The sequence below is a fragment of the Bidens hawaiensis genome, unplaced genomic scaffold, assembly GCF_021521415.1.
Source record: "Bidens hawaiensis isolate Kalapana, Puna unplaced genomic scaffold, B.hawaiensis_p1.1 tig00008762_1, whole genome shotgun sequence".
NCBI lineage: Eukaryota > Viridiplantae > Streptophyta > Magnoliopsida > Asterales > Asteraceae > Bidens > Bidens hawaiensis.
The window spans coordinates 166,232-179,185 of record NW_027491632.1 but is presented as its reverse complement, the minus strand read 5'-3'; the positions used below and the strand labels follow the sequence as shown (position 1 = coordinate 179,185).

General features: G+C 31.9%; 1 protein-coding gene and 1 pseudogene across 2 annotated transcripts; one reads left to right on the top strand and one right to left on the bottom strand.

The window, feature by feature from the left end:
• The first annotated feature begins 312 nt into the window (after positions 1-312).
• On the top strand, positions 313-6,352 carry LOC143529917 (uncharacterized; annotated as a pseudogene). Its single transcript, XR_013134754.1, has 18 exons — positions 313-585; positions 848-946; positions 1,039-1,121; positions 1,461-1,545; positions 1,624-1,710; positions 1,794-1,855; positions 1,926-2,108; positions 2,193-2,252; positions 2,490-2,667; positions 2,822-2,860; positions 3,049-3,107; positions 3,206-3,242; positions 3,754-3,803; positions 3,948-4,017; positions 5,168-5,243; positions 5,451-5,530; positions 5,898-5,966; positions 6,171-6,352. The product of XR_013134754.1 is annotated as an uncharacterized LOC143529917 (transcript).
• Positions 6,353-6,808: 456 nt separating this feature from the next.
• LOC143529900 (SNF1-related protein kinase catalytic subunit alpha KIN10-like) lies at positions 6,809-12,629 on the bottom strand. The gene is made up of 11 exons (XM_077025584.1): positions 12,513-12,629; positions 11,685-11,877; positions 11,410-11,594; positions 10,867-11,049; positions 10,657-10,788; positions 9,938-10,123; positions 9,607-9,696; positions 9,438-9,521; positions 9,160-9,261; positions 7,650-7,832; positions 6,809-7,036 (listed from the first exon to the last, which is right to left on the bottom strand). The coding sequence occupies exons 2-11, from the start codon at positions 11,869-11,871 to the stop codon at positions 6,896-6,898; spliced, it is 1,473 nt and encodes a 490-aa protein (XP_076881699.1). The 5' UTR covers positions 11,872-11,877; positions 12,513-12,629; the 3' UTR covers positions 6,809-6,895.
• Positions 12,630-12,954: the final 325 nt, after the last annotated feature.

Genomic DNA, 12,954 nt, shown 5'->3' with positions numbered 1-12,954 from the left:
ATGTGGTTAGTTTAATCCGCAAACTTGAAACTGGCCACATTATATTAATCAAAAAATATAAATATTATTATTATTATTATTATATAATATAAAGTTAGTTTGTGAGAGTCCCAACCCAAATAATGATGGATAGCCAGGCCACACAAGTAGAAGTAGAAAAGAGTTAGTTGTGTGGGTGAGATTGGTGGTTGATTTTTGATCTCTACTCTAATTCAATTAATTGTTGATTTTGCGAGCGAAAGGTGTAAAATTCAAAGTTTGTATAATTAGTGTAAATCTATTCTTACTATTAATCAATCTAGATAGAGAAAATGAAAATGAAAATGAAGCATAGAGAGACGTAAGTGAATGTGGTCCGTGTATGAAACGAAGGATACAAGGAAGAACACGCTGCTGCTGCTGCTGCTGTTATCCTACAACCTCTCGATATCTTATTGGCTTCAATTTCACTATTATTATTATTATACACTTTTCTTCTTGTTGTTGAGTTGACTTGAGTTGAATTGTGTTGGCATGGCTACTGAACACGAAGAAGCTTCTGGATTCAACTTAGAAGGAGTTGAAGATGTGCAGGACTTCGTTTCGGTGAGTCAGTTTGTTTCTTTCTTCTTCCTTAATTTAATTTAATTGAATTGATGATGAATTCTGCTTATGATATGAATTTGTTAGGAAGTTTGATGTCAATATCAATATCATATACATGTATACATGTTTGTGTTTTACCTTCATATTGATCAATCATCAATCATATAGGGGGGGATATTTACTATTCAATTCAAATTTCTAATTCGATTTTATTCAACACCCCACCCCTATCATCATATTCATATGATTGTGTTGCTGGCAGGCAAATGAAGGGGACTTGTTGGATACAGCAAGGTTTAATCATCTTTATGATTTCATGAAGAAGGGTAACAAAGCTTTCAGAGATGAACGCTTCGAGGAGGTACATCTTCCTTCTTCTCATCCCGTTATTCAGTTGTTGCTTTAATATAATTCCGTATCTCTGAGTCGTTGAGTAATATTATTATTAATCAGGCTGTCAATTATTACTCCAAAGCTCATATTATTAAACCCGATGATCCTCTCATTCTTAGCAACCGATGTGCTGCTTACCTCAGGTAATTCTTTCTATGTATCATCATGAAAAAACTTTATAACTACTACTAACAAATCCCCATTTCTTCTTATTATAAACTTTGAAATGTAGAAACATAGAAAAGATTTCTAAAAAATATGTAGCTCACGAAATTACACTTTGTGGGCTTACATATATATATAATTTTTATTATCTTTTTTACATTTTTAACCTAATAATAAAAAAATTTGAAATAAAATAAATTAAATTGATTGATTGGTAGTAGTTTTCTCATAATTTTGCGCTTATCTCATGAACCTTCCCCATGTATCAATATGTTTAACGTCTCACTAGCACTAATCTCTTTAATCATTTGAACCAGGATTGGTCAATTTGTGAAACACAGACCGGCTTCTTTGTCTGAACTAAGACCATTAAGTGGGCTTGATCCTACAACCCATGCTAATGTATGTGATCCTTATTTTTCAGGCTCGGTTTATTGTCATTTTTCGAATTTTTCAGATCTTTGAAATTTGCTTATTCAGCTTGCATTGAAGGATGCTGAGCAGTTTATGAAGTTAAAAGCTAATTCTGAAATGGCATATATCCTTAAGGCAAATGCACTCATGTTGGTGAGTAGATTATAAATCATCTATTGCATAATCATTTGATACTTTGTAGTTCTATTACTCATGTAATCATTTTTCTCTGGCAGTTAGAAAAGTTTGAGTGAGCCCGTGATGTAATTCTTACGGGTCTTCAAGTTGATGCTTCAAGGTAAGTTATTAACAGTTTCATATATTTGCTCATTTTATAATAAGTTTTTTCTGTTTATGGTGTAATGAAGCAACGCTTTAAAGAAATTAGAAAAGTTCACATCCAATCTTTTTGGGAAGAGAAACCATGGTCAAACACCACGGACCGATGACTTTGACTGCACTGTTTGCTTAAAGTTGCTTTATGAACCAATCACAACTCCATGCGGACATACTTTTTGTCGGTCATGCCTCTTCCAGTCAATGGACCGAGGTGAGTTGAATTTTTTTGTTTATCTCACTAGATTTTTTTCAACATGTTAGTTCGCTAATATTCATTTTGACCCTTGAATATTAAGAAACCGATGCCCATTGTGCCGAACGGTTCTGTTCATCAGTCCTAGAACTTGTGCAATTAGGTGAGATATGCTCTTTAGAACTTGACCATGTTGACCTTTTTTTTATGTGGCGCCAAAAGCTGGTTAACCCTTATCTTCATTGAAATTTGACCATGTTGACTTTTTCATGAGTTGACTCCTTATACATAAATTATTTATGTATAATCTGATAAGTATAATCTGAGAAAGATACAATTTTTGTAGCATAATAACTCTAGATTTTAAATAGTACTGAATTCTCCTTTTCTTTTTATCTAGTGTGACACTGAAAAATATAATAGAGAGGAACTTCGCGGCGGAATATGCAGAAAGAAAATTAGAGAATGACAGTTTGACCAATATGGGCCCTGATTTTTTACCTCTTTTTGTGTTGGATGTTGTTCTACCTTGCCAAAAATTCCACTTGAATATTTTTGAAGCCCGTTACAGACTTATGGTGAGATTTATATTATTCCTATTTTTAAAACTGATTATGCGTTTTGATATTTTATAGACCAAGTGCCCAAGTGGTTTCTGTTGAACATTTTTTATCAAAGATTCATTTTGTAAAGGACTATCTTTAAGACTTCAATTTGATGTCTAAATGACAGGTGAGGAGAATCATGGAAGGAAATCGACGAATGGGAATGGTAGATAATATTATAGTGTTTTTTTATATATATAAATTGATTCAGAAGGTTTTATGCATTAAAATTACACTTTGGTTGACTTTCAACCCGTTTGACTTGTTTAGCTAAATGTTCTTTTTACTTTTCAGTTTTGCCACCACTTTAAACTCGCTGTTCTTGGGTCTGATTTGTGTTTTTTCTTAATGTAGGTTACACTTGAATCCACAGGATCTATAGCTGATTATGCATGTGAAGTGGAAATAACAGAGTATTTTTAAATCATTTGTCTTGATATAAGTTGTATCTTACACAAGTTTGTCTGTAGCTCATTATTTTGTAATTAATAAACTGTTTCTAATCATGTAGTTGTGAGCCTCTTCCAGATGGGCTATTTTTCCTCGAGGTGAAATTTCTTTTTTCTCTCCTCTCTCTCTCTCTCTTATATATATAGGACCGTGATCTTTTCAGAACGTCAAAAATCTAAGAACTTGAAGAACTCTTAGCAATCATTTTATTCATTTTATATATTTGATATTATTTGAGGGTTGTTTTGTCATTTATTATATGTGATTTTATGATTACATATGTGTGAATTGGTTATTCTACATATGTAAACTTGTGATCACATATATGTAATCGTAAAATTACATATAACAGATGACAAAAGTACTCTAAAAAAATATTAAATATATAAAATAAATAAAATGATTGGTTGTTAAAAGTTCTTAAACCTTTTTGGAGTACTGAAGAGATCCAAACCCTATACACACACACACAGACACACACAGACACATATATGGGATTTTATTAGGTATGTTTGTTTGATAAATTATTTTTATATATTTATGCATTTTTTTTAATTTTTTTTAAAGCTTCATCTGTTATTGACCCTGTAATTATCAAATTTTACGCAGGTTGAAAGTAGACGAAGATGTCGAATCCTTCGAAATTGGGATCAAGACGGGTTAGCATTAGTACCATTCTTGTTTGAATTTTTTTCTATGTTATTTTGTTGATGATGGTGGAATGTTGCCTTTTGGCTGACAAAAGTTCTTGTCTTGTTATAAGTTTGATATGAATATTTTAATCCCTTTTTTTGTTTATGAAGGTACCGTGTTGCTGAGATTGAATGGGTGCATGATTTGACTCCAGCAGAAGGAACAAAAGAGAGATCTGATGTAATTATACCTTTGACTTTGTCTTTTAGTTTGACCTGCGGTTTGTCGATAAATTGTTGTTATGACAATAGTTTTGGTAATACCTTAGCCTCCAAATCCAGGTTTAAAATGAAGGGTATAACGGGAATACACTATTATTTAAATGGGATCATTGTCTTCTTTCATGTGTTCTATATTCGTGGCAATTTAGACCTGTTTACTTATAAATGAGTCATTTGTTGTCTTTTTAAAATCTCAAACGGGTCATATGGGTCAAATAATGAATATAACTATAACATAGAACGGGTCAAATGTGCCAATCATATTGAAAATCGCCTCTTAAGTCTTTTTAATGAATGCAACCGCCTGAATTCCAAAAATAAACTCAGAAATAAAATAAAAAAAGTTACCTTGGCTTTCTTGATTTTCTTTTATAGAAATTGGCTAGTCATTAAATATAATATATTTTGTATTTTCTTAAAACAAAATCGAATATAAAATGGTTAAAATCTGAAAGTAAATTAAAAATAAATAAAATTGGATTGTTTTGGATCTTTAAAAAACAATTTAAAATTATTCATTTTAATAAGTAAAAATTTATGCTTAATGCATAGAATCGCCTAAAGTGTGTATTTATTTATGTTATTATTTAAAAATGGATAAAAACTAGATGTGTTAAACAGGTCACGGGTTGAACCGACACAAACCCATGATTTTTACACGAACACAAACTGCAAAATTGTGTCAAAACTCAAAAACGAACTTGCGAATTCGTGGGTTGACATGAAAACAACCTGTTTAATCCGAAAATTTGTATATTACTAACGTAAAATTACAAATTACACCAAAAAATCACAAATGTCTAAAATCATTGTGATTACTTATTAAACCACAGAACCCAACACCACTTACAAGTCAACCCTCGAACCTGCCAGGTTGACCAGATACCGGCCCGTTACAAGTTTTCATGTTCGACTCGAAACTGACCCGAACCTGTTTAGCCTAAACCCAAACCCATGAGTTTCATGTTAGGTTCGTATTGTGTTTGTGTGTTGGAAATTTACACCCCTAACAAAACGTGTACATGCCAACCTAACTCAATTTGACTCGCCATTTTGACCCGTATAGCATTCCGAGCCCATTTTTACATGGTGTTTTTTGATGCTTATAGTTGCAGGATATGACAGATATAGTGGCGGAATATGCTCGATCATGGATACGAACAGCTCAAGAAGCAGCACGTGGAGGTAGAATCATATAAATTAAACGGGTCAATTTCGGTTATGTTTTATACCATACGTTAAAATAAGAAATAGGGTCAAACGAGAATGTGTAAAGTTTATTATTGAAATAATGCAATTTTCTTAATCATGCCTGATACACTAGTTGTTTATAGAGATTTTATATATTCAAAAATTAGATTATCATGTATATAAATGGGATTTTTAATGCAGATCAAATGAGGCTTACAGAACTGCATAAAGCAGAAGGTTTGATGCCTTCAACAACCGATCTTGAAAGCTTCAGTTTTTGGGTACGCATATTTATATGTACAAGGGCAAATTTGACCCGTTTAATGATGAACGCGTCAGGTTTGGTTATCTTTCCTCTCTTAACTTAGCAAAAAAAACAGTTATAACGGGTTGAAAGTTGAATAAATAATTATAATATATTTGAACTAATATAGGTTTTCTAAATAATATGTGATACTAATTGCTTTAAAACGTAAAAGTTTTGTACAATAATGTTCGGGTCAACTCAAGCTGACCTGACCTTTTTTTGGCCCGTAACAAGAAGCTAGTTATTTTGATATTCTTTTATGCAATTGTTTGTATGCATTTAATTGATTAAACCATGTCTTAATCTTACTAATAATCTTTGTATCCACGTTATCGATGCAGCTTGCTACTTTAACGCATCGAAGACCACAAGAAAGATTGGACCTCCTTCGCATTAGAGATACTACAACGGTAGGACTTCTAAATTTTTATTCTTTTAAAAAAACATGCACCGCTATTTATTATTGTAATATCATTGATTATAAACCTATTAATACATTTAAAAAAGTACCGTTTTCTTTGTTATGATAATTTTGTTTTTTTTAATCATATTTATTTCATTAGTTATTCAAATGTAGCAAATTTTTGTAACTAACCATGTGTTCTTTGTTGCAGAGGTTAAGGAGGGCATATCATTTCATGAAAGCCGAGGAATAAGGCTTTAAAATTGATTGAAATTAAAGTATACATATATTTTCTAAATTTTATGATGCAATAATCTTGTCACAATTTTGGTCCCAACCTTTTTTTAATGTGTTGTATGATTCTACATTTATACTCTATGATTATTTTTAGCAGTTATTGGTTTTGTATTATTACGAGTGAGTTTAAAAATGGGAACATGTGAATGCAATTCGTCTACGTTGCCACGTGTCCTTCCGGGCTGGAAAAATAAGCGCCAAGTTTTCAAAAAGATATAGAGAAGTTTTAATATTTCACAGGTGATAAGAGGTTCCGGTACCAAAATATTAGAATTTATCTGGTAAGCTTTAATATATCTTGCGCTTAAGAAACTTGACAATCACTATATTATGTATTGCTTAAGTAAAAGTTTATGCATTGTTCTATGATTTCATATTTACAACTTGCATTAGAAATGTTAGGTTCATTAATTTCAAAGAAAGGTAAAAAACAGCATGCTGTGTCCAGGTCCTTTGCAAAACCTGTACAGGGTGTCGGGTTAACTTGTGAAATTATTTGAATTGGAAAAAAAATTTATTTGAACTGGATCAAATTTACAAGAAACTACAAAATTACAAGAAAGTTTCCGAACAAAATTGATGATCCAAGTATATGGAAACAAGCAAAATCTACAAAAATTAGTAGATGAAACAGAGTATTCACAAGCAGTTGGATCTTGTATACAAGATGCTAGTCTCTAGCTGCAGTATCAAAGCAGCACAGAAATCAAGAAACACCAACTGGGGACCCTTAACCCGTTGGACATCGAACAAATATCTGTCATCTGGAGTCTTGTAAAGCTGTCAAATCAAAGATCAAATAATTGTTCATTTGATTTACATAGGAAAGTTTGGCCCATTTGTAATGAATGAGTTAGATATAGGTTAACAGATTACAAGACTAGAAAGGATATAAAGTATCTTTATATTACATAAAACATCCTAAATCATTTTTATCTGAAAAACTAGATTATTATTTAAACAAATATAACTTTTGTAATCATATATATTTCATATTAATTGATTTTCAAATTTAGAAGCATATGGACTAAAAAATGTTTCCATTCAACCTGACTCTACTCGTTTTAACGTGTACAAATTTGACCCGCACATGTCTGACATGCCCATTCACAACCTCTAGATTTACGTAGGTAAACCGAAAAACACAAAGAAATTATCAATTTTGACCCGGACCCATTTGACGTGCCCATGCACCACCTCTAGACGTGCCCATTTGATACAAAATTTTACCAATTTTGACCCGACCCGTTCGACTTGACCAGGCTCATTTCAACCTGTACAAAAATTACCAATTCTGACCCAGAGCCGTTTGACCCTCCCATTCACCACCTTTACATTTACATAAGCAAACCAAAAAACAAAACTAAAGAAAATGAATGGGCTTTACTTTTACCTGAATTTCAAACTTCACAACATTCTGTGATCGAATATTAGCAGAATTAATGCCATCGTTCTCGTACAAAAGGTGAGCCCAAATACACTTGATGTTATAGGGCCCAATCTTTTTCCAGCAGACGTTTAGGCTTCTCAGAACTTCAAGAATTTGTGTCATTATATCACGAGGACTTGCTGTAATCTTCAAAACCCAACAACAGACATTATTTTAATAAATTGTTGTAGTCTATGACTAAGATATGAGAAAGAAAGCTCTGGTCATCAGAAAAGAGGCCAAGTTTGACCTTTAAAGTCAAAAGGACTAATCTTTTAGCTGTTAAATGAATAAAGATATCTTAAATCAACAAAATAATAATAATTTTTTTTCTCAAATTAATACCAGTTGTTTGAGGATGTCAGGGTTGAACTGACAACACATATCAATTTGTAAGAGAAAAATTGTAAGTTTGACTTTAAAAGGCAAAATTTATATCTTTTATTTCACAACTTATAATTGATGATTAAAGTTGGGAAAAGAAAAGGTACAATATGACTTTCAAGATCAAATGGACTAAATCTTTCAACTTTGAAATGAATACAAATACTTCTAGATCTTCGAGAGAAATTTAATCACGTCTCAAAGGGCAAATATCATAAAAAACCAACATAGTTTCTGATTCTTCTCATAAAAGTCCCTCAACAATTTATTGCACATAAACGTCCCTGTACATGCTAAGTTTGAACGCAATCATGAAAAAAAGTTATAAATTGAATGAGATTTAATTATCTTTTACTTGAATGAACAAACATAAAAACACATATTTTGTTCATAATGTTTTCTTTTCATTCGGTTACTGCACCATAGGATGAGACCAATTAAACACACAACTTAATCAACCAAATTACTCTTATGTTGAAAGTTGAAACCCACATGCTTTAACCAATAATGATCCAGATAAGATACATTCAAAAATTTTCACATAATGCAATTTCCAACGAACTATGAACTTTATTTCTCTTTTTCTATTATTTATTTCCAACGAATGGACGAAGCACCGAAATAAATAATATAGTGATATTAATACTTGTTTGTAATGAAAGAAATCCATTAAAGCAAGTAACAAATCAATTATGTTGATGAATGGGCTAGAATGAAAAAAGAAACCTATATTATGAACAAAACATGTGTCCAAAATTAGCATGTTCAGGGACTTTTATATGCAAAAAATTGTTGACCGACTTTTATGAGAAAAAACATTAAGTATGCTGGTTTTTTATGGTATTTGCCCTTCTCAAAATTTATACAAAGTGCCACAAGGCTTTAATAATGTGAGGATTAAAATGCAAGAACAGATATTAATATCCAACCAAAATTTCTACCACATGACGCTAGTGAATCCAATTTGATGTTATGTATATGAAAAGTCAACAAAATTGTGCATGAAAAGTCATAGGTTTGACTTCCAAGTTAAAGTCCAACTTATTACTCAAATATCTTAATTATCAAAATTAGACAAAATTTAACAAACCTTCATCCCAACTTGCCATTTTCTTTCACCAGGCAAATTGGACCTTAATAAATGATCTCGGTCCGGGACGTTGTCTATATTCATAGCAGCAAGATTACCTTCCTGCACCAAATAATATTCAAATTTCAAACACCAAACTATAACACTTTTAAGGAAGGTAACAATTTCTACTTAAAATACGATTGGATTATTATAATAAAATTTTTAAGGAAGATAACTATTGCTACTTTTTTAGTATTTATGAACATGAAATATTTTTTAAAATAAAAGTTGCATACCAGGGACTCTGAAATTCCAGCTCCAAGATACCCACCAACCACACGAGTTTGGTTATCAAACAGCAAATAATATGCAACTGTAGCCTGGTAAGAAAAGACTCAAGACGTAAAACAAGCAAAAGATTTAAAGTTTTTTCAACTTTATAAGAAAAGTAATGAGGTAACACACATCATCTTGTACACGACTTTGAAGTGATCGAGTCAAATCGCTTCTTGCAAAACCCATGTTGACCACTTTTGTAATGATGTCCTCATCAAGCTGATAATTAAAAGAAACATAGAGTTAGATAGATTATATATTATAAGAAACTTGCCAAATTCATCATTTTATAAACCGAAACACATTGGTTTTAATAAAACACCCAAAAAGCGAATGGTCAGCTTTTGGTTCGATTTGAGCTCAAACCCGTGCACACCCCACCCCTATTAAGCAGAATCAGAAGATTACTCGTTTGACCTGAAATCATTTTGGATTGTGACCCAACCCTTACCTAACATACCTTTTTGAGCTGGTCGGTTGCATCTGGGGCAGGGACCGCTAAGTAACGAGGAAGTTGACTTTTGAACCAATGGTGCTGACGGAGCTCAGCAATTGTTATTCGTTTCATGGGATCAACAACAAGCATTCTTGGAATTAAATCACGGGCTTCGGGTGACAAATGACTTGGAAGAGTATAGATTCCTGACTGAAAATAAAAATGTCAAAACTTTTTTAAGATCGATCAAAACAAACCACGTCCATTTAAATCGCAATAATAATTTAAATCTTTGAACAAAGCAGTTTAGCATGCGTATGCATTAGAAATACACTTTCTTGTCACCTCAATCATCTTTCAAAAAGCTTGCACGAAACTGGCTTGTTTGTAAATAAGGCGAGCCGAGCTCGAGCCAGGGTAAGCTCGGCTCATTGGCTCGTTTTAATTATAGCCTAAATTTTAATATGTATAAACTATAACCCAAAAGTGTAACACAAATTGTAATATGCAGAGATTATAAATTCTTTTGTTTATAAATTATGAATTATGTGTATGCTAAAATTATTTATATATATCAATATGCGTTAAATATAAAATTATATTTATTTAATAAGCGAGCTGGCTCGAGCAACATCTCTGCTCGTGAAGAAAACAAGCTGAGCCCATGTCGAACCTGGCCCGTATCAGCTCAACTCATTTACAGCCCTAGCCACCTATAAATAGAAGGCAAAAGACTATAGTACCTTAATTTTCTTAAACAGATTAGGAATATTTTCATCATCAAAAGGAAGAGTGCCACATAGAAGAGCATACAAGATAACCCCACAACTCCACACATCTATCTCAGGGCCCGCATAAAGTTTACCCGAAACCACCTGCATATCAACTATCACCCTGTTATTACAATCTAAATCAACATTCATTAAAAACTTAAAAAAAAACACATGATTTACCTCTGGAGCAGCATAATTAGGGCTTCCACAACTTGTTCTAAGAAAATGCCCGTCTCTCATAATATTACTCAACCCGAAATCAGCAACCTTAACATTGCCTCGTGAATCCAATAAAATATTTTCCGGCTTAAGGTCCCTGTGGACCACCATATTACGGTGGCAATATTCCACACCCGAGATTATCTGTTTTAATGTAAATAAAGTTGCAAAGATTATAATAATATAAATATTTCTACTGATGAAATATGAGATATAACGAAGACTTTAGCAATGATCATATATGTTGGAAAATTACTAACTGGTGTTATAAAAACATAACGCGTTAAAACAATAGTAGAATAACCAAAAAAATATAAAATAGAGTCATAATCTGAATCTGTAAATTTTATCTAAAACAAGATTATCGTTTATGATTATAGTTACATATTTCTTTGCGATTGTAATCAACACATTAACTATATAAATAAAATTAGACAAAATGTATCTTGATTTTAATTCACAAATATATATTAATTAACAAAGAAAATATTTACATGAACATACCTGCTGAAAAATTTTCCGAGCTTCATTATCATTTAGCCTCCCTTTTTCCACGATATAATCAAATAGCTCCCCGGATTTCACATATTCCATAACAACATATATATCAAGGGGTGTCTCTATCACCTCATAAAGTCTTATAATATGAGGATGTACAAATAATCTACAAATTTTGATTTCTCGTCTCACTACATACACATCACAAATAAAAGAACAATTTTATAATCAACAATAAAAAATATAAAAAAAACAATTAAATCTATGAAATATGACGATACCTTTTTCCTCCATTTCAGGATTCTTAAGTTTCCTTCGACTAAGAATCTTGATGGCCACTTTGTATCCAGTCAAAACATGCTCGGCCACTTTGACTTTACCAAAAGAACCATGACCAAGAGTTTTCCCAAGCTTGTAGTTTTGTAATAATGTATCAACACTACCACCTCCTCTATCTGTCCCGTACATATTTTGCTGTAAAAACCTAACATATAACCCGTCACAAAACACATTTTGTCCAAAATTTTATTTTTTTAAAAGTATTTAGTGACAATTATGAGTATAAAGATTGTGACTTTGCATCAGAGATAAAAACATAACCGTAATCGACCCGTTCGTGAGTTAACGATTTCAGTCTGCCACTGCTAAAGATTCTTGTGTTTTTCAAAATTGCTGTGGTTTTCTTACAAATGACAAGATAAATAAAAACACGATAGTGGGTCCCACAATAATCGGAAAAAGTTGCCCAAATCTTATTATTTTGACCCTAAAATAAGTAAGTAAAATCACAGTCATAATCATCATTTTCCATGGAATGACTGAAAATTGATTAGTTTAAATGCACACCCAGAGTATGTATTATCATCTCTGTAAGATAATCACCCATAATAAACAGAAGATCTTTAAAATCTTTATACTTGTTGACCATGAATACACATTCAAAACAATCCATACAAACCAGTTAGCCATTGATGAATTCATCATAAGAAGTAGACAATTAATATAAACCCTAATTTTGTCTCTAAAATAATCCAAGAAACTGAATGAAGTAAAATACAATAGTTTAGTAGCTCATAAACAGTTTATGAAAAAGGGGTATCATAAATTACCTTAGAATTAGAATATGTGAAGATCACATTTACATCAGAAGATGAGTTGTTGGTGTGATTAACGAAAAGCTTAAGTTTTGTTTCATTTTCAAGATTTGTTTACTTTCAACTTTGAGTACTCAGCAGCATTGACAAAATAATTAATAATAAGGGATTTAAAAGAGGGTTGTGCTAAACGTACTTTAATCCATAGCTTTACTATGTTTTTTAAAGAGGGTTGTGCTAAACGTACCTTAAACCACTCTCTTTTACTTGTAGTTCATTTTCTAATTTGTCACGTTAGTAATATTCATCTTTTTTCATACTAAAAAAAAGAAACACTTGATTTGATATTTTCGGTGGAAGAGCGTGATGAAAATTTAGAAGTTAAGGTACGTTGAGCCGATCTAATTTCCATCTACACATATCTTCATTTTTCTTGTTTATTTATCAACATCAACTT

What these genes read in the sequence shown, in the direction of transcription:
- LOC143529900 (XM_077025584.1), bottom strand. Translation starts at nt 11,871, where the DNA reads ATGTACGGGACAGATAGAGGAGGTGGTAGTGTTGATACATTATTACAA. An exon ending in CTAATTATGCTGCTCCAGAG is followed by an intron (nt 10,789 to 10,866) that starts GTAAATCATGTG and finishes GTTGATATGCAG; the next exon opens with GTGGTTTCGGGTAAACTTTA. An exon ending in CTGGAATTTCAGAGTCCCTG is followed by an intron (nt 9,262 to 9,437) that starts GTATGCAACTTT and finishes TATTTGGTGCAG; the next exon opens with GAAGGTAATCTTGCTGCTAT.